The sequence below is a fragment of the Cottoperca gobio genome, chromosome 14 (genome assembly GCF_900634415.1).
Source record: "Cottoperca gobio chromosome 14, fCotGob3.1, whole genome shotgun sequence".
Classification (NCBI taxonomy): Eukaryota; Metazoa; Chordata; class Actinopteri; order Perciformes; family Bovichtidae; genus Cottoperca; species Cottoperca gobio.
The window spans coordinates 6,361,562-6,381,285 of NC_041368.1; the positions used below are offsets into that span (position 1 = coordinate 6,361,562).

The 19,724-nt window shown below is 38.5% G+C and overlaps 1 protein-coding gene across 1 annotated transcript; it reads left to right on the forward strand.

The window, feature by feature from the left end:
* The first annotated feature begins 7,242 nt into the window (after window positions 1-7,242).
* On the forward strand, window positions 7,243-18,805 carry gusb (glucuronidase, beta). The gene is made up of 12 exons (XM_029448797.1): window positions 7,243-7,547; window positions 10,964-11,149; window positions 11,623-11,804; window positions 12,130-12,272; window positions 12,419-12,606; window positions 13,579-13,731; window positions 13,912-14,090; window positions 14,490-14,636; window positions 15,695-15,779; window positions 16,633-16,809; window positions 17,025-17,160; window positions 17,894-18,805. The coding sequence occupies exons 1-12, from the start codon at window positions 7,332-7,334 to the stop codon at window positions 18,043-18,045; spliced, it is 1,944 nt and encodes a 647-aa protein (XP_029304657.1). The 5' UTR covers window positions 7,243-7,331; the 3' UTR covers window positions 18,046-18,805.
* Window positions 18,806-19,724: the final 919 nt, after the last annotated feature.

A 19,724-nucleotide genomic window follows, 5' to 3' on the forward strand; every position in this document is an offset into this window, starting at 1 on the left:
ACTTCCTACTCTATCATGCATGCGCCCACACAGCCAATCTGTTACTACTGCTATCTAACGGAGCCTCCCAGGACCTTCAGTGCAGCTACACCTTATTTGAGTTTCCTCCATTTGCCCCGCACTCATATCTCTGGACAGAGACGATGGTATATTATATGATTTTAAGAAATTCATTAAAAACATACACAATAAAATACCTAGAATATGCACAAGGCAGAACAGCAAACAATTAATTAATGAATCCTTATTCAGAAAATAACACTTTAAGCTGCAAATTTCAGCAAATAATGTAGGAATCATTTTTTTTTTTTTTGTATTTTAAGAGTTTCAACAACTAACATAAAAGCACATAGATTTCAGTAACATTAAACATGATGTGATGAAACATTTGCACACAGACAGCCTGGACTCCATAGATTTCACTGTAGCTTTGAACTCATTCAGGGTTATTGTGTGTTGAAGATCAAGATCAGTCTGTAGCTTATTCCATGCAGTCAGTACAGAAAACCTAAAAGCTTTCTTTCCCAATCCGGACTTGGAAAACAACAAATCGCAAAAAGTCCTGCAAACATTGAGACATTTTTAAAGAGACATTAAGTAGGTAGGAATGTTTCCAAGAATAGTCTGTAAATCAAAGCATGACAGTGACTGAGGCAGCCTGTACAGAAAGCATGCCAATTCACTGTTGAGTATAAAACACAACTATTTAAATCTGTAATGTTATTAGATGCTAAATCTGTCTCTTCTCCTGCCAAATCTCTGCAATTAAAATATTTGTGTTTTCCTAACACACCTGATTAAACTCCAATTGCTTCCGCCTCTTCCAGGAACACATTATCACCCATTTATAAAGTTCAACTCACTTCATAATCTATTGGTCACGAGTATTAGATGTGATGCCTCATTAGATTGTCTGCTAGTTATGGCATTAATATGTGCTCAGTATTTTACTATATGATGTGAACTTTATTATCTCATTAAGTTTTATTATGTTTTTTATTGCATTACACAGTCTTATTACAGTAAGTAGGAGGTGCTGAAAATATTTCCGTGTTGAACTAAGGACTTTACTGCCCGACAGAAGATGTTAGGTAAGAACGAAAGCACAGAACAAGCTGTCTCAACGACCACTTTCACCTTGTAACACATGTTCACTGGGCACAACTTGCAGTGCGAACCTCTAACTCATGATGGTGAGTAAGATGGAAGGTACAATTTCCTTCTCGCATTTCTCATTTTATTTCCTGAAACTTCACATGAAATCCCCACAAATTAATTTAAGAAATATCCTGTCAATCATTGAACAGGGTTGAACAGCAGTGGTGGAATGTAACTACTTGACTCAGTACTTAAATACACTTTTGAGGTACTTTGATGATACTTTATACTTACACTTCAATACATTTCTGAGGGAAATTATATATATATATATATAGTATATAGGTAAAATATATGATTAACTTATTAAATATGATGTATTGTTATAGATTAAGGCCCCACATCCCTGCTAGAGCCCCTGAAGTCCTCCCAAAAAAAGTATTTAAAATTTGTGGCACACAATAATAATTGATCTTTTGTGCAAAAGACAATCATCTTTCAGGACAATGAAGGCTCCATAAGGCATTTAGCTTAGTGAGGACTTTTACTTTTGCTACGTGTAGTACATTTGAATACTTTTAAAATCTGTAACACAGGACTTGTACTTGTAACAGAGTATTTCTATAGTGTAGTATTGTTACTTTTACGTAAGTAAAAGATCCGAGTAGCTCTTCCACCTCTGATTTATTGTAATACACTGACAAACTACTTTGAAGTGGTCTAGAGTAAAGACACATAATTCAGGGTCCTTATCAGATGTGCCATCAAGCAGTACATGTTTATCCACACAGAGTGGACACTATGGACAATGAAAAGAGACAGGATGCAGAAAGCACTACAGGAAACACACAAGTACATCCGCACCACACTGGAACCAGTTCATTAGCAGCAGTCTGTTAATAACTGTCCATCACTATTATTAGACATGTTGAAAAATCAGACTAGAGACGTAAGCACTTAAAAGATAGGTGATACTTGACATACGTTTGTAGCCTACGTTTTAAACAGAAAAACATTGTGATATTGCAATACTTACTGGACATTGCATTAAATATAGCTAACAGCGTGTAGAAGTACTAGGTTGTTAGTAGTACTGGCGATCTCCCTCCAACCAGCTGCCAACTTGTTTAGGGTTTCGTAGCGAAACAACGAGGCATCAACTCCTCATTTCAATTGTATTAATTAGCCGGTCCTCATCCAGGAATAAATAAAAACAGGGCATTCAATAAAAGACAAAAGTTTAGCTCAAAACGCCGTGGACATTAGAAAACAATGCGATCAAACTGATTTTGTCGCTGATGCTCTCTCGCAGCACATCAGATCCACACAGTGTAAGACAATCCCAAACTCCAACTGCTCCATAGACAATGAATGAGGATTCATGTTATAGATGGTACAACACTACAATAGAATAAAACTCATTTGGGTGTAAAAAAAGAAAACAAAATCATCGTCTATGGAGCAGCGTAAGACTTTATACTTGATGACATCACAAGTTTGAGACTTACTTCTCTGGTTCTGGCTCTAAGAGAGAGAGAGTAGCTCATGTTCAAAAATATTGTTTGGACTTTCCTAGGCCATGGAAATAACATATTTTATTCTTATATTCTTAATTTAGCTGGTGTTCCCCTTTAAACCATGCGTTTGTCCATCACAGCAGACGAAGACGTGTACGCTGTTCTCCTCACCAGCCGTCCCTCTGTATGGTAGATGCTACAATGACTGTTTCGATGTCTGAGCTTTATGTGGGTCGATACAAATTCCACCAGATAAATGACAAACTAAATGCAAGAAAGTGAACTGATATCTAATCTGCTTGTGGGTCTTATTAGAGGATGTATCATTATTATCTGCACAACATACTGATTGAGATAAGGATTTTAGAATATCGTAACATCAGTGACACAGAATATGCACACTGCTGAACTGTGCATTTAAACCTGCACTACAAGCAAAAACAGCATTTTCTTTCATGCACTAGTCAAAAGAGTTTGGCTACTGCTTCCATAACATGTCTTCTTTCTGACTAGTGTTTACACTTTGTCTATTTTCGTCTGTAAATTTCTCCTAACATTCACCAAAAGTTAGCAATAGATAATTCCTCATTTGCATATTTAAGCATAACATTTCAGGAGATCGTAATTAGAAAGATAATTGTCTTAATATAAGTAATCAACTGCGGAGGTTTCATCTATGACATTAGGGAGGCAAGCTAAAAACATATCTCTTTACTTTAGCCTTTTAATGGTGATATTTTATACAATCTTTAATGCTGCTACTTTATGCCACTTTAAACTTATATGAATGCTTTTATTAAAGCTGCTATTTTATCTCTTTACTATTAGCCTTTTAATGGTGATATTGTTAATGCTATTTCACATTTACATCAACACTGTGATTATTGTACTTTAAATTTAAAACTCTTATTCTGTCTAATCTTATAATGTTTATGTTTTTGCTGTGAAGCACTTTGGGCTGCACTTCTTGTATGAAAGGTGCTATACAAATAAAGCTTATTATTATTATTATTATTATTATTATTATTATTATTATTATTATTATTATTATTATTATTATTATTATTATTATGAGTAAACATGTTTAAGCCTATTCCCCTGTAGGGTTTTGTACAATGTATGGAATTTTACAATACAATACAATTCAAACTAGAAATCTCTACACTTAACACTTACATACACAAAACATTCCTGTATCATTCCTATCTATAATCTGAAGGCTTTTTACTGAGGGGTTTGTTAGCCTCATTTAAAGAACATTTTATTTCTAAGAATATGGTGAAAGTGGATTTATTTTATGGCTTTTATGACTTTCGGATACAAAGAGATATCCAATCTTTCCTCTGTAATAACCTTTGACTGAACATGTCAATGAAATCAAACAATGCTCAGATTCTGGAAATGTATGCAAATTAACTCATAAAATATAATTGTCTTAATGTTAATAATCAACTGGGAAAGTTTCATGGTGAAACATATCAGTTAAATATGTTTACCCCATTGACCTGGGGTGTCTCCCCACCGGCACCTAACATGGTTTTGGCAGTTTTATTCTCCATATCTGTATGTTGTGGTTTTTATCTCACATGTTTTTTCGGTGGAAGGCAATGTCTTTACTGAGCAATCTGAGCACTGAGAACTAAAACTGTTACTACTCCTCACAACTGAACATGTCTGTGTGTTCTTTCCTCGCTGATGTTGTGGTAACACGGGCGCAGCAACATTGCGAAAAGCATATCAGCAAAAATTCTGGCTTTGGGGAATTGTGTTCCCCTTTATCTCTTGCTCTCACCCTTTGTAGTTCTCCCTCCCCCTGCTTACTTATCAATAATGCATGGATGAACCCCTTTTCAACAGTTTTTTTCTGCAGACTGCTTTTTATTTTTAGCCGACTAACACATTTATTCATTAACAAAATGTAAAAATAGCAAATGAAAATAAAATGACAGCATGAGATGGGATGAATGAAACGGTGTCATGTGTAATTAGTTGCTGCAGAACCTAAAATGATTGAATATCAGAAAGCTGACAGCTGAAGAGCTTCTGGAGCTGACTCACAGCGAGTTAACCACACTCTGAGTAAGGTAGAAACTAGAGATGGATACCGATACAGATAACGATACATTGAGTATCTGCAGATACCGAATACAATCTGATACTGTTTTAGACATCTAAGCTGTTGATATCACGTTTGTGTGGAAGCACTTTGCTTAACCCAGTCAACTCAAAACTATAGTATAACAAATAAATTATTATTCCAGTTACACCTAGATGCCACTGTTAATCCTGTTTAATTAGAGCAATTTAAAGTAACAAACGCAACCAAGAATAAACATCAACATCTCTCAATGTTAATCCCACAATCACAAACTGCCTAGCAAAATGCAAGTGACAATAACTACATTTTACACACTGAAGAACAAAGAGCATTTTTAGCAAGTGGTCTGATGGATTGAAACATTTGCCAAAAGATAAACCCTCTTTGCCACATCATGTGGGCAAGACCTCTGACAGCTTCTATTCTCAGTCAAGGTTATGACTTTTTTTTGTAACCCACAGCTCCTCTGAGCATTGTGTGGGCTTTTTGAACTGCATGGCTCTGTATCACAAAGGCTGGTAGGCACATGGAAAAAGAAAGACACACCATGAGTGAACGCAACACTTGAGTTTTCCTTTAATTAAAGGTCTTTAAGTCAATGGGGTTTGATTTGAGGTAGAGATGTGTTTTCAAACCATGCAACAGAAATCTGATTGGGAAGAAGTAAAACTGTCAACTATCTGCACAGTGAGAGCAGGAGCATGCAGGTAGATGAGAACTGCTTTCCGTCAAGCCTTGTGGAAGGGATGTGAAGTTGTGGATGGTGATGAAAGTCAAGTCATCTGTTGCTCTGTGAAGCACTTTACAACCAACCTGTGCATTAGAGCTTTACCAAATGTGCACGGATGCCTCAACATGTGCTTTGTAACTAGTCTCACCTGGATCAAACCAACTGAAGTTGGAAACACACAGGATTTGCTACAACAAGATTACAAGCCACGATGATAACAACTGCATGATAAAAGTTTTTTTACATTTTACAGTGAAGGACAATAATCATGTCAGATTGTGGTAATAAGCTTTTTGAAACGTACATTTGATTTTGCCACAAGAATCTGTCTTCCGAGGATAGATATGTTGAGCAAGACATCACTGACATGGGAATCAAAGGAATAGCTCCATAAATAGATTCAAATTACTTTTATTTTCAAACATCCCAAATGAATTGGTGGGAAAACAACTTGAGAAAGTCTTCACATAGGAAATTAACACTGATCTCACCATTAACCTAACATTCATTTCAGGCGTATGGCAGTGTTATGAGTTGTTTGGATGCGTGTTATTACAAACCTGCCTTGTTTGTTCTGTAGATGCATAGTTAATTTTACTTCTTTGTGCCAGACAGCACAAAAAAAATCCAATATTTAATTTCATTGATTGGATTAGTAAGAGTATTGTTACTTATGGTAAAACTTCAAATCAACACATCCAGTTCATTGACAATTGAAGATTTACTGAATGTAACACTGTTGCTTGATGCATTTATAGCGTTTTCCTCATGTCAAAAGTTATACATCAGTTTCAGACTGAAATAAAAATATTTTCTACAACTGTTGTGTCTTTTGGCTGTGTTATGCCTTTATTAGCAATTTAATTGTAGAGAGATGACAGGACATGAGGAGAGAGACAGATGGGGAATGACAAGCAACAAAGGTCCCCAAGAGAGTGGACCCGTACCGTGGGTGGTGCATTTCAGGGTCAGTGCCCTGCACCCCAAGGGCTTTTAAAATGTTACATTACAACCTGCAACTGATACAAAACAGAGCCTGATGTTGGCACAAAGTCAACCACTGATTGATAAAGTGGTAGACATAATAAGTACCATAATCCAATGGATAACAATTAAAAGTAGCCTACTCTGATCTGAATACTTTTGGATTACATGTGGATATACAACATTGAAAATACAAATATTGCACCGCCACAAAAAAAACCCAAAACATCACTTTTTTCTTGAATCATCTCCAAAAATGTATTAAGTCAATGGTACATGTGTTCGGGAATGTTGCATATTTCAGAATACATTTGTTTCCACAAACAGGGCGCTTCTGTGCTCTGATGCGCGCTGCTGTTCACCATGATGCGCGAGAGCCTGGCGCCATCTAGTGTCATCTATTCAATGTTGCATTCGTGAATGATGATTTACAGCAACTGCCGACAAATTTAGGTGGATTTAGAATAAAATATTAATTTCCTCGTATTGAGGATTATTTACTCTGTTTGTGGATTTTATTTTCCAGCCAGACCAGGGCTTTTAGTTCGGTGGGAAACGACGACAAGATGCTACCTTCATGTTTCATTTTAAGTTTCCAAACAAGTTCCAAATACATTTGATTGTATAATAAAATAAATATCAAATACTCCATGTCATAGTATAGTCGCTGATTGGGTTTGGCGTAATAATAATTATTTTATAAATATTTCTTTGTTTTTTTGGCGATGGATGATAACGTTAAACGATGTTCAGCTCAATATTTAATCAAGAAACTTCCGACAGTGAGGCAGAGCAAGAACGCAGCTCTGCGGTCACGTGACAACAGCACAAATCATGTGACTGGATCAGCAGCAAAACCCACGGAGCTACTTCCGAGTGGGCAGAATTAGGAGATTTGCTCAGGATGTTCATACCTGATAGGTACGGGGTGTTCCGTCTGTTGTGCCTGTTTGCTGTGTTTGAAGCGGCATGTCTGCTGGACACCGGCATGCTCTTCCCCCGGGAGTCTTCCTCCAGGGAGGTGAAGGAGCTGAACGGGCTGTGGAGCTTCAGGGCTGACATGTCCCCGAACAGGAACCAGGGCTTCGACAGCGCATGGTACAAAAGTCGCCTGGCGGAGGTGAGCAGCACAGTAACTAACAGCAGCTCTGACATAATGAAGCAGCTCGCTTTGTTAGTTTGACAGTTCAAATTGTTATTATTTGTAAGTCTCTCATAGGCACTGACTGTAGATAGAGACTGAGATAAGTTACTGTCAATGGGTCAAAGACGAAACGTGTAAATATATATATATATATATATATATATATATATATATATATATATATATATATATATATAAACATATATTCAATTAAAACTTTATTTCAGACTCCCAAGAGGGTTCATGGCATTTAAAAAAAACAAAATCTACACATTGTAAACATTTATGTGTAGGCTATTTCACCAGAGTTTGCTGAGCCTCATATGTAGGAACACCAGAGAACACAGTTGACAGGCACTTTGCACATCTGGGAACCTGAAGCAACAACCTCATTGCATCTTTGCAATCTTTGTGAGCCTCCGCGTACTATTTTTCTTGTAGCTGCACAACATATATGGACTGTAAACATACTGTAGGTATGCAGGAAGCTCTAACATTTTACATTGACAGAACGCTTAAAACACTGTCGACAAATATGTCCTATCAAGATATCATGGAGAAACCATCCATAATATTTTATTTCCTTGCATTTCATGAGAGGAATATCGCACAAGTGAAACGCAGGGAAAACATATTTCCTATTCTTTCTAGTTCTGAGCGTTTTTATGCGTTAATGCGTTTATATTTTAACAAGTGATATACTTTTGTCCCAAAACACGGATCTCATCAAATTTCTTTCAGTATAACAGTCAAAAGTCAAAAGTCATTTTGGATCGCATCACTTGAAGTGTGTTAACCCTCCTGTTACATTCAGGGTCAAAGTGACCCGTTTGAAAATCTAGGAAAAATACTTCAGATTCAGAAGTGCATATGTGATGCATATTGTTATTACACACACACACACACACACACACACACACACACACACACACACACACACACACACACACACACACACACACACACACACACACACACACACACGGCAGTGAAAGTGGAGGTGATGATCACGGCAGTGAAATAGAGAATGCATCTGACGATGAAGACCACCTTGAGATAAATTCTGATGATGAAGATTCTGATTATGAACCATCAGGTAAAGAAACTTCTATGTCTCCAAATGAGACATTAATGTAAAATAAAATTGAAATACAGTGGTTCTTATCCCCCAATAGACGCCAGCCCACACTGTCGGCAGCAAACATGTGACATGAAGGCAGTGCCAGGGGCCACCACGATGGCAGTGATTATGTTACATTACAGGTCATGTCTTAGGTCATGTGCTCAGGGGCACAATGGTGGCAGCCCTGCTGTTGAACTTGCAGCCTTCCGGTGTTCTGTTTGGAAGCTGGACCACTAGACCATCACCACCAGACATCAAGTCTGCTTTTGAGCTGGTCCTTCCCAATTCAGAAAATCATACTAGAAATGACTAATCTGGAAGGGAGACGTGTGCCTGGGGAGGAGTGGAAGGAGTTAGACGAAATGCATTTACATGTGTATTTGGGTCTCCTCATCCTGGCTGGGGTCTACAAGTCCAAGTAGTGAATCAACAGCCATCCTGTGGGATGCAGACACAGGCAGGAACATATGTCTCTGGGGACCTTTCACATTTTCTCCAGAGTAATCCAATTTGATAATCGTGAGACGAGCTGGCAAACGTGAGAGAGACAAGCTGGCAGCTAATAGGACAGTGTGGGACAAGTGGGTAGAGCGTGGCACGTTTAAGCAATACATGCCTTCCAAACTGGTCAAATATGGCATAAAAATATGGGCATCATATGATGCAAACTCCAGCTATGCACTGAACCTGCAGGTTTACACTGGAAAGCCGGTTGGAGGAGCCCCAGAGAGGAATCAGGGGCATGAGGGTTGTGCTCGACATGGCATTAAAGGTTTGCTCCCTTTGCTTAAGCATTTAACTTTAGAGCTCAAGGTCATCACTTGATGTAGGTGGTCAGGTAGTTGTTGCCCATTATGTGTGTCATCCAGTACAACAAAAAAATAATGTTACACCACAATGTCCTCCGTTATCATTGTTAGATAATGAAATGAATGACAAGGAACATTTTCAATTTTGTAACAAAGACAACATGACATTAAATAAGTGAATTTAGTCATTTTTAAACACTTAGGCACACTCTGACACATAATATAATACCATAGGACAGTGCTCCCAACCTTTATGGCTTGTGGCCTCTAAAATGAAGCAAAGTCTTCTTGGGGACCCGGTCATCAGGTCGTAGTGTGGCCAGTATTACCCAAGAAAAGAACATAATAATAATAATAATAATAATAATAATATAATAATAATAATAATAATAATAATAAGTTGTATTGGTATAGCACCTTTCATACAATAATTGCAGCCCAAAGTGCTTCACAGCAAAAACATAACAATTGGTACAAGGACAGAATAAGAGCATTTACAGTACAATAATCACACTGTAGATGTAAATGAGTCTGAAGTACCATTATAAAAATAGAAGAATTAAAATAGTAGATAAAATAATAGTATAAAATAGCAGATAAAATAATATAATATAGCAGAATTAAAATGGTATAATAATAGCTGAATTAAAATAGCAGATAACGCGTTATGGTTTCCCCAATTGTTAGAGTTGTGTTAAACTTTTAGACTCCTCTGGTCGATACTTTACTTCCCTTTGTCCCCGTTGTACAAAGTAAGTAAAAACACAATCGTCAGTCCCAGATTTCGTTTATGGTCAAATCCAGATAAAACCGTTATTAAACACGCTGGTTTAACCTTTTCAGTCTAAGGCAATATTTATCTCGTCTTCTCTGCTGTGACTCGTATGAAATACCTCTATCAAATATCTCTTAGGTCAAAGGACTTCAATATTTAACTACTAAATATCTCTGTCAAATATCCACCCTCGACATAGAGAAAAGCCTTTACTCATCTTTTTGCTCCATAATATATTTACATATATGTGCATTATTCATTTTTGTATTTTATACACCCAGTGATACAAGCAGAAAAAGAGAACAAGAACAGAAAAACTTACTTTTCATGCATATACACACATGTATGAACACATCTATTTATAAATGGATATATACATTCATGAATGCATCCAGATATATCTACATATAGAAATTAACTAACAGGGTTGTTGACTATGCTAACTAAAGGTAACTAGACAAACTGACTTGATGATGATGATTATTATTATTATTATTATTATTATTATTATTATTATTATTATTATTATTATTATTATTATTATTATTATTATTATCATTATCATCATCATGCTATTATCAGTGTTGATGTATAATCAACCGTGTAACTACAAACCCCCTAACAACAGAACATTCACTGTTAAAAATAAAATATTGCCTTTTCATTGAAGTTTTATTTTCCCTAGACTGGCCCAGTGATTGACATGCCAGTCCCTGCCAGCTACAATGACATCACCCAGGACTCCACACTGAGAGATTTCATTGGCTGGGTGTGGTATGAGCGAGAGGTGGTGGTGCCTGCCCGCTGGATTGCTGATGAAGGAACAAGAGTGGTTATCAGAGTGGGAAGTGCTCACTATTATTCAGTAGTGGTGAGTATCACATGTACCTTCCCCGGCTGATTTTTCATCTTTCTAATTGTTTGTCGACCGGCTGAAGTGCACCACTACGCCATGTTATAAAAAGATCTAAAGCAAGTTATGTAACATGGCTAGAAATGTATTTTAATCGGCGGTAATCTGGCACTTTTAGCCCCATTTAGGACATGAGTTGCTGGTACACTTTAAAAACAAATTAACCTGCCAAAACTTTATTTTTCCTCCTTTTTCACAGAAGGATTTTTATTTTTTTTAAGGAACTTCAAAACATTACCCCGGTGAAACCTTTATTTTCACCTCTTCTGAAGTCATAGGAGAGAAAACAATGTAGATCAGACTGAGAACGGATCACCCTCTCACTTCTCAGGGCTTCTGTAGTTTTGAGTATGACAACCATTCCTTTATGTCCACCTCTTGTAATAATGTGATCAAGATCATTTGGATTTCATTGTCTTTACCCTTTGCAGTGGGTTAACGGGGTGAAAGTGACGGAGCATAACGGTGGCCATCTTCCCTTTGAGGCTGAGATAGGCAGTTTAATCCGCAAGGATCCAACTCAGCCGTGCAGGATCACCATTGCTGTCAACAACACTCTGACTCTGGAAACTCTTCCTCCAGGGAGCATCCAGCACATGGACGACCACACAAGGTAACCTCAAGTTTTTCATATAACAACTGCCCAAATGAATTTGTGAGCTCACGTCACTGAAGCCAACTGACTGTGATTTGTTCCGACTCACATGTTTGAAGCCATTTATGGTTTTTCAAATATTATTTTTTTCACCCTTATATTTTAATGTGAATTAATGAGGTGAATGTTCAAACGTGCACAGTTTAAGCTTGAGAAGTCATTTGAACTTTAAACGGATCACAGTCCACAGGGAATCTATTCTTTTCTAGTTCGACGTCATATTTGGCCAAAATATGTGTCAATAAGTATTCATATAATGGAGGAAAACGTCATTGCTCAACAGGTATCCTAAAGACTTTTTTGTGCAGAACATCTACTTCGATTTCTTCAACTATGCTGGCATACATAGACCTGTATTGCTGTATACTACTCCAAAGGCTTATGTGGATGACATCACTGTGGTGACTGACTTCTTGAATAACACTGGTAAACAAATACACACAACTACAATGAAACTACTAATTTTACTCCATTTCAAATGATCTTGACCACCGAAGCATTTGTAAGAGAGTGATTTTTGTAAGAGTAGTTAGGTGACATTGTTAGGATTTTTGTTTTCCCTTTTGTTTCAGGTCTAGTCAGATACAATGTGTCAGTCAAAGATGCTGCTATAGCCACCCTGAATGTCACTTTGATGGACAAAGATGGCCGCTTGGTGGCCTCCTCCAGCGCGCCAGCTGGAGTTTTAAAAGTAGTAGACGTCAAGCTGTGGTGGCCGTACTTGATGCATGAGAATCCAGCTTACCTTTACTCTATGGAGGTAAGAGTTTACATGTCAAAGGGACTTTCCGGTGCGGTTCATGTGAGCATTGTCACCAGATTTATGGGAGCAATAAGGCTCAAGAAAGAATATATATCTATTATTCATTTTTGTTGGTCATTATTAGTGTAAACAGTATTTAATGCACTCAACAGCATATTTCCTTTGAGGAAGATCACAAGACTGCATCCTTTACCTTGGGTTCAATCTTAAAGTTATAGTTCAGATGTTTTGAAGTGTGGTCAGTGTATTACACCTACACCCCCAGTTTGGAGGGTAAAGCAGTGAAAATATTCTTAATATAGCGTACACATAAACTGATATTGATTGTTTTCAGTGGCTAAAATATGTTTTGCTGCTGCCCTCGTCCACAGCAGTAAGTCTGTTTCTCCAAACTGGATAAGGCTCTAACGACCCAACCTTTAAGTCAGGAGGAGAAGCAAATGTTTGTAATAATACAATAATGTAAAATGACCCGACTCTACCACCGTACACTGTGAAGCTAAGCAGCTGGTCTTCTCTCTCCTCTTTCTCGTACCTGTTTGTAATGCTCTGCATGTTCTGTCGAGTAACGCTTTATGAGATGTATTCCTGGAGAACAGCATCTGTCTCTTTGCAGATGAACACAGGAGGCTGCCGCATTAAACACAATAAATAAAAAGTGACTTTTACCCTCTGTTTTTGCAACCTTGCTTGAAAATGTAATGATTTCTTAAAATTAAAAAAAGAGAGAAAATATCTGAATGTGATGAAGATTTAAAAAGATCTTGCTGTCTGAATTTAACATTACATTTATAGTTTTAACTACCCTTCACTTTTCTTATTTACCTGATGTTTTTTGCACTGCTTTTGTGTGTTCTCTTGTTTTAAAGTGGACGCCCCAACTCGCTGTAGTTGTTGGGTATTCAGCACAACCTCTGCTGAAAGAGTTGCAAGAAAAAACGTTAGTGACATTTGCATTTGAACATCTAGGTTCGCTTGATGGCAGCCGATGAGAGATCTACGTATGAGGATGTGTATACTATACCAGTTGGCATCCGCACAGTCAACGTCACCAGCACACAGTTCCTCATCAACAACATGCCCTTCTATTTCCACGGAGTCAATAAACATGAGGACTCTGATGTGAGTACCACTAGAGGGAAGCAACATATCTGTTGTAACATGAGCTAACATCTTTCTTGTAGCTCTGTCACATGGACATTACAATTCTGATAACAGACAGGAAATTAGGTAGAACAAGTGGATCCAGTCCAATAATCCAATCCTCCAATCCTCCCTGCCTCTGTTTCCCTTGTGTTGTAGATTCGAGGTAAAGGCTTCGACTGGCCCCTGATTGTAAAGGACTTTAACTTAATGAAGTGGATGGGGGCCAACTCGTTCCGCACCAGCCACTACCCCTATGCTGAGGAGATCCTGCAGATGTGTGACCGCCACGGCATCGTGGTGATAGACGAGTGCCCGGGGGTGGGCATCAAAGATATGTAAGTGTCACCGCTCGCATCGCTGTGACCTTTGGGTGTGTTTACAGTTCAGAGTGGGCAACAGCATGGACAGGTGACTGTTAGTCACAGAGTATGAGGAGACAGAGGAGAGTGTCCATCACCACTACTCCTGAAAACCTCCTGACTGTTGTTGATTTAGATTAGAGCAACAACATATATGCAGGAAAACTCAGTTGTTGTAACACAAGTTACACAAGACCCTGGATAAGTTGCTGACTGGACAAACCTGGACAAGATGCATATTCTCAAAAGTATATTGAAATCAAATTTCTTATAACTGGGGGTAGAGTAAAGCTAACTTTTAACCTGAAAGTGGGTCTGGTGTGTTTAGTACATTTTAACTCTGTGTGCTGTGTCTTTTGTGCCTCGCCAATGAAGTCGCAGTTTTAGAAACGCCTCCCTGACCCACCACCTGGACGTCATGGACGAGCTTGTACGTCGGGACAAGAACCACGCCTCCGTGGTCATGTGGTCAGTGGCCAATGAGCCGGCTTCAGAGATGCCCCCTGCTGAGTTCTATTTCAAGTGAGTCATTTTGTTTAGATCCACTAAAATATTCATTCATACACAAACTGACTTATCTGACCTTTTTGGATGCGAGCTCATTCACTTGATGTGAAGTGTTTGTTTGTTTTCTATCCCCAGTATACCCTTTGCCATGAAATCCTTCAGTTTTTCTGATTTTCATTTTGGGGCTTTTTCAGCTCTATTTCATAGAAATAGTTCAGAACTGGCCAGGACGCCGCTCAAAGTCCCAAACTTTAAAACATTTTAAAACATTGAACTGTGAGTATGTGTGTGTGTGAGTGTGTGTGTGTGTGAGTCTGAAAGGGTGCTTTGTTTTTCAGACCCAGCCTATCCCTTTTTTACTCTGATATGTGGAATGCAGTAAGAGTAGTCATGAACCTGCCCTGAACACTAACAGCTGGAGCTCAGTAATAGCCTGAGGCTTCAGCAAGACAAACATTCCTCACAAATACTCGACCTGCCCAACTACCGTACCCATCAGGTGAAGCAGTATGGGGTGTGTGTGGAGAACAAAGTGTACACATGACTCTAAAGCACAGACATGCTTTGTCCCACTGAAGTTGTAACAGACTACAGGCCTTTGCACGACAAGTCTGTATTTTTCGTCCGAAACTGTTGCACGTTTAAAAATAAAGGCGAACTTGTGTTGTGTCAATTACGTTTAGAAACAGAGATTTTCTGCTTGGAATCGGGGATAGTAGGTACTGATCGCAAAACAAAGAAAGTACGACAGATTAGTCGCAGTTATTTTGGTCTAGGCAGCTAAATGTTCATTTCTTGCTAATGTCATTCCTTCATTGGCTTTGTTCTGGACTAGTGCTCTCCATTGCCCATGTAATAAATTGCGTTTTGTCTTGTGTTGCGAATTTTTGCAGCAATTGGAATAATAAAATGCATATGACTCGATGTGCGAGGTTTTTGTGCATAAAGTAAATTCTTTTAATGATGGTGTGAAAAGGTCTTTTTAAAGCAGTTTCTTTAAATTACACAAGTTAGCGCTATGTAACATTGTACTGATTTATATAACACTGTCATCGTTTTGGTTTTTCTTACAGGACCTTGATAAAACACACCAAAGCTCTGGATCCAACCCGGCCCGTCACTTACGTCTCAAACAGTAACTATGCCAGGGACAAAGGGGTGAGTTTAAACAGCACTTGCTTCAATATCAACAGTATGCCAAAGTGAAAACCTGCGCAGCACATTGATCATTTCTCATGTTTATTATTGAACACATTATGATAAAAAAGGATGAAAGTGTATCTGAAGAGTAATTTAACGGCGCATAAAAATCTTGTTTTTGCTACCTTCTCATCTTGTTGCAGTGATGTAGATGTGTACTCGAGTACACAGTGACATCACCATCATGTTGGGTGTAGTTACAGGGGAACAGATCACACTTCTGGCCACATCCAACTGCTCCCATCAGTGATGCTGGCTGTGGTCCACCAAGAGAGAGAGCAGCAAAACACTGCTCGTGTTGAGTTGCTCATTAAGTCATTACACTACAAAAAGCTAAGCTACCTACTAGCAGAACATGTGAGGTATTAACGACTCACTTTTGAAGGTCAGATACGGACACTTTTTACATTCGTTTTTATCATAAATGTCAAATGCAACATTTGTTTGACGGCACTGGTTTTGTTCTGGATGACAGTCCAAGATGCTGACATCAGGGGGAAACAACAAATCATTTTAAACTATGGAAAAGTACTTCTACAACCCCACTGCAAAATACTCAAGCTATCTCTTTAAGGGAAGATACTGATGAGTTTACTGATGTCAGTCAGTCAGGGCAAGAATAACCAAACTGCTGAAACTCTGAGAGCCGGTCAAAAGACTCTGCTGTCTTATTATCTATATAAGTTTGCCTTATTTGAGGTAATTGCTTCTACTTTATTATGAATAAATAAAGATAATTGACAAAAAGGGGTTATCACCGCCTGTAATTTACGCTCAGAAAGGATCAAACTGTCTTTAATCTCGTCCCTAGGCTCCCTTTGTGGACGTACTCTGCATAAACAGTTACTTCTCCTGGTACCATGATCCAGGCCACCTGGAAGTCATCCCCCTCCAGCTCAACACTCAGTTTGAAGACTGGTATAAAAAGTACCAGAAACCCATCATCCAGAGCGAATATGGAGCAGATGCAGTGCCAGGGCTTCACAGTGTGAGGACTCGTACACATCCAGTTTTTCCCGACTGTAGTGCACCAGTTATTGTATTTTATATTGCTTTCTTTTTTTGTAGAATACTAAGCCTGCAATGAATTTCAGATTTTGCCCAACCTCCCCACATCTGTCTTAGAGATTCTGATTGTAAGACTTTTCCCCAGAAACATGTTATCGCTCGGGGTAAGAATCTGTATTTTTTTTTCCTTGCCAGGATCCACCCATGATGTTTACTGAGGAGTACCAGAAGGCGGTCCTGCAGAGCTGCCACAAAGTGTTCGACCAGAAGAGGAAGCAGTACGTCATTGGTGAACTCATCTGGAACTTTGCCGACTTCATGACGACACAAGGTACTGCAGCTGGAGATCACCACAACTGCTGCCGGAGATCACCACAACTGCTGCCATGTCTCCCAGTTTATACCCTGCTCCTGTTAGCATGCTGAGGGATTTCTGCTCTGCATTTCCCTCCATGACAACATATATTAAAGGGACAGTTCTCTCATGTTGGAGATATTGGCCGTAGAGATGTCTCTTTCCAGAAACCATGAACCGGTTATGATACTCCAGTCCTTGTTGTGAGCAGTTTTATGTAGGAACTACAAGCCGTATCCCCTGCGTGAGCGATCATCCACCCCGCTAGCTAACGGTATAGCCGAGGAGGACGTATTAATGTTTACATCTCGAGCTGTCTAGGTTTGCCTCGGTAGACAGTGTTGCACAGTGGTCGAGGATACACCGATTAAATTAATTGCCTACTGCCCCCATCGTTGTATTTATTTTTTGTAGAAATAATACCCATTTAGTTAAATTTCATGTTTCATGTAGGCTCATCGGCGCCCACGTTCATCAAATAAATACATTCTAATTTGTAAAGTGTTTTATCAATACCAATCAGACTTGTGCTCCTCTGTGATGCAACTTTCAGTTTCAGTCAAAGACAGACAGATGATCAGTGACCTGATAATGTTGGAATGACACTGGCATATTAATAACCATGTTTCTTGTCTTCCATAACATTTCTAAAATTTAATTTTTGTGTCCTGTGCCTGACAAGGTTCTTGTTGATCCCTCGTGTCTGCAGGGATCACCCGTGTGGTGGGCAACAAGAAGGGTGTCTTCACCAGGAACAGGCAGCCCAAAGCAGCAGCATTCATCCTGAAGGAGAGGTACTGGAGACTGGCAAATGAAACAGCCAGACTGCCTCTCTGGACCAAGTACCCCTGCTCACTCTGAGACCCGCCACAGTCCAGGACAGGCAAACACTACGCCTCATGGAAAAGTGCTGGAAATTAATTTAATTCACACTTTGAAAACATTTCAGTGCGTACACATAAGATCAAAGCACCATAAAATGTAGTCCATGCTTTTGCTATGAACTAAACCACCACTATAATAACTTTATTTTTTCTGTAATTTAGACAGAACATAAAAGCAATTTTACATGCCGATTTAAAAAGAAAGTCAATGGTGCAATTCACATTTTATAATAATTCTAATTGTGCTCTGGTTTCCTTAGGAAGCACCTGTTGAGTTGTTACAGGATGTTGTGATACATATAATGTGAGGCAGAGCTTTCCACTGCTATCATAAAAAGGTCAAAATCAAAATCCTTCATCAGTGAATCGCTCTGACCTTTCCTCCAGTCCGGATATGAGTACACCTGGCAGAGAAGGCTCATCACGTTACAAAGACACTGCTAAAGAGCAGTTCCCACACCATCGCCTCCATGTTCCTTTCCTCTGTGTGTTTGTGGGAAATGTTCTTAAACAAATGCATAAATAGTGTTTTAGCAGTTTAATATAAACGCTGTGTTGGAAGCTGCTGACCTTCCTGAACATTTTAGCGTGAATGTGTTTTAGCTTTAGATACATGTACTGTTAATGTGAATTGCAAAGCTGAATCCAATCGCAAAAGTGTTTTTATTTTTATAAAATCAAGAGAAGCACAATTTTATATGAATCAAGCCATTAAAGACTAAACATATTCAATATGACAACTGTATTTTTTTTCCCCAAAAAAATGAAGTTTACTTGGACGTTTTAGTGCAGTGTCTCTGTTTGGATGTTTTCAAAAACTAAACCAAAAGGGTTAAGTGACAAGTTGACGGTGGCGTGACAGCGATCAGAATCAGTGACTCTGCATGAACCCTCCTCACACAATTGACCTTTGTGTTACAGCTGGACAAATACTGAACATTTAGACTCCGCTTAAGAGTTGTAATGGATTTGGTCCAGCTGTAAGTGCTATTTACTAAATTCTTGTTTCACAACTGGAGATTGTGTCACTAACGCACTGCTCCTTCAACAACTTCCGTGAAACATTTAAACTATTCCAATAAACTCAAATCAGCGCTGAAGATTAAACTGTTTTTCTTTGTCACGGTGACAGAGGTCCAAACACAGTTCGCTTCTCAACTGAAGGGATAATGTATATGTTCACTTCCTGATTTATAATATCCTTTGTCAGGGCACTTTATTGCATCTGAATCCAGTTTTCATTCTGAACCCTTCAATTCCTTATTAAATGTATACGGCTTAGGTTTCAGAAACATTTCACAACATAAGTAAATGTTAAAAGAACTTAAAACCTGAAGTATTGAAACCTAACAATAGCCAGTTAAGGAAATTACTTTTAACTTAATTACATGATTACTAGTTTTTGCTAAAGAATAAATTAAAAGATTTGATAAGACACTTGAGCACCACCAATCGCTCAAGGGGAGTGCTAAGCCTCAAACAGTTTTGTAATAATTCCTGTTGCTTTAGGGGAGCTTTTTTTAAAGTTTAAAAAAACACTGACATCATCCGGGATTAGACGCTCTCAAATTACATTATGGAAATAGGATTCTGTGTTTTGTGGTTTGAATTATGAACAAAGCATGAGCTCTAATAGCAGGATCATTATGTATGACT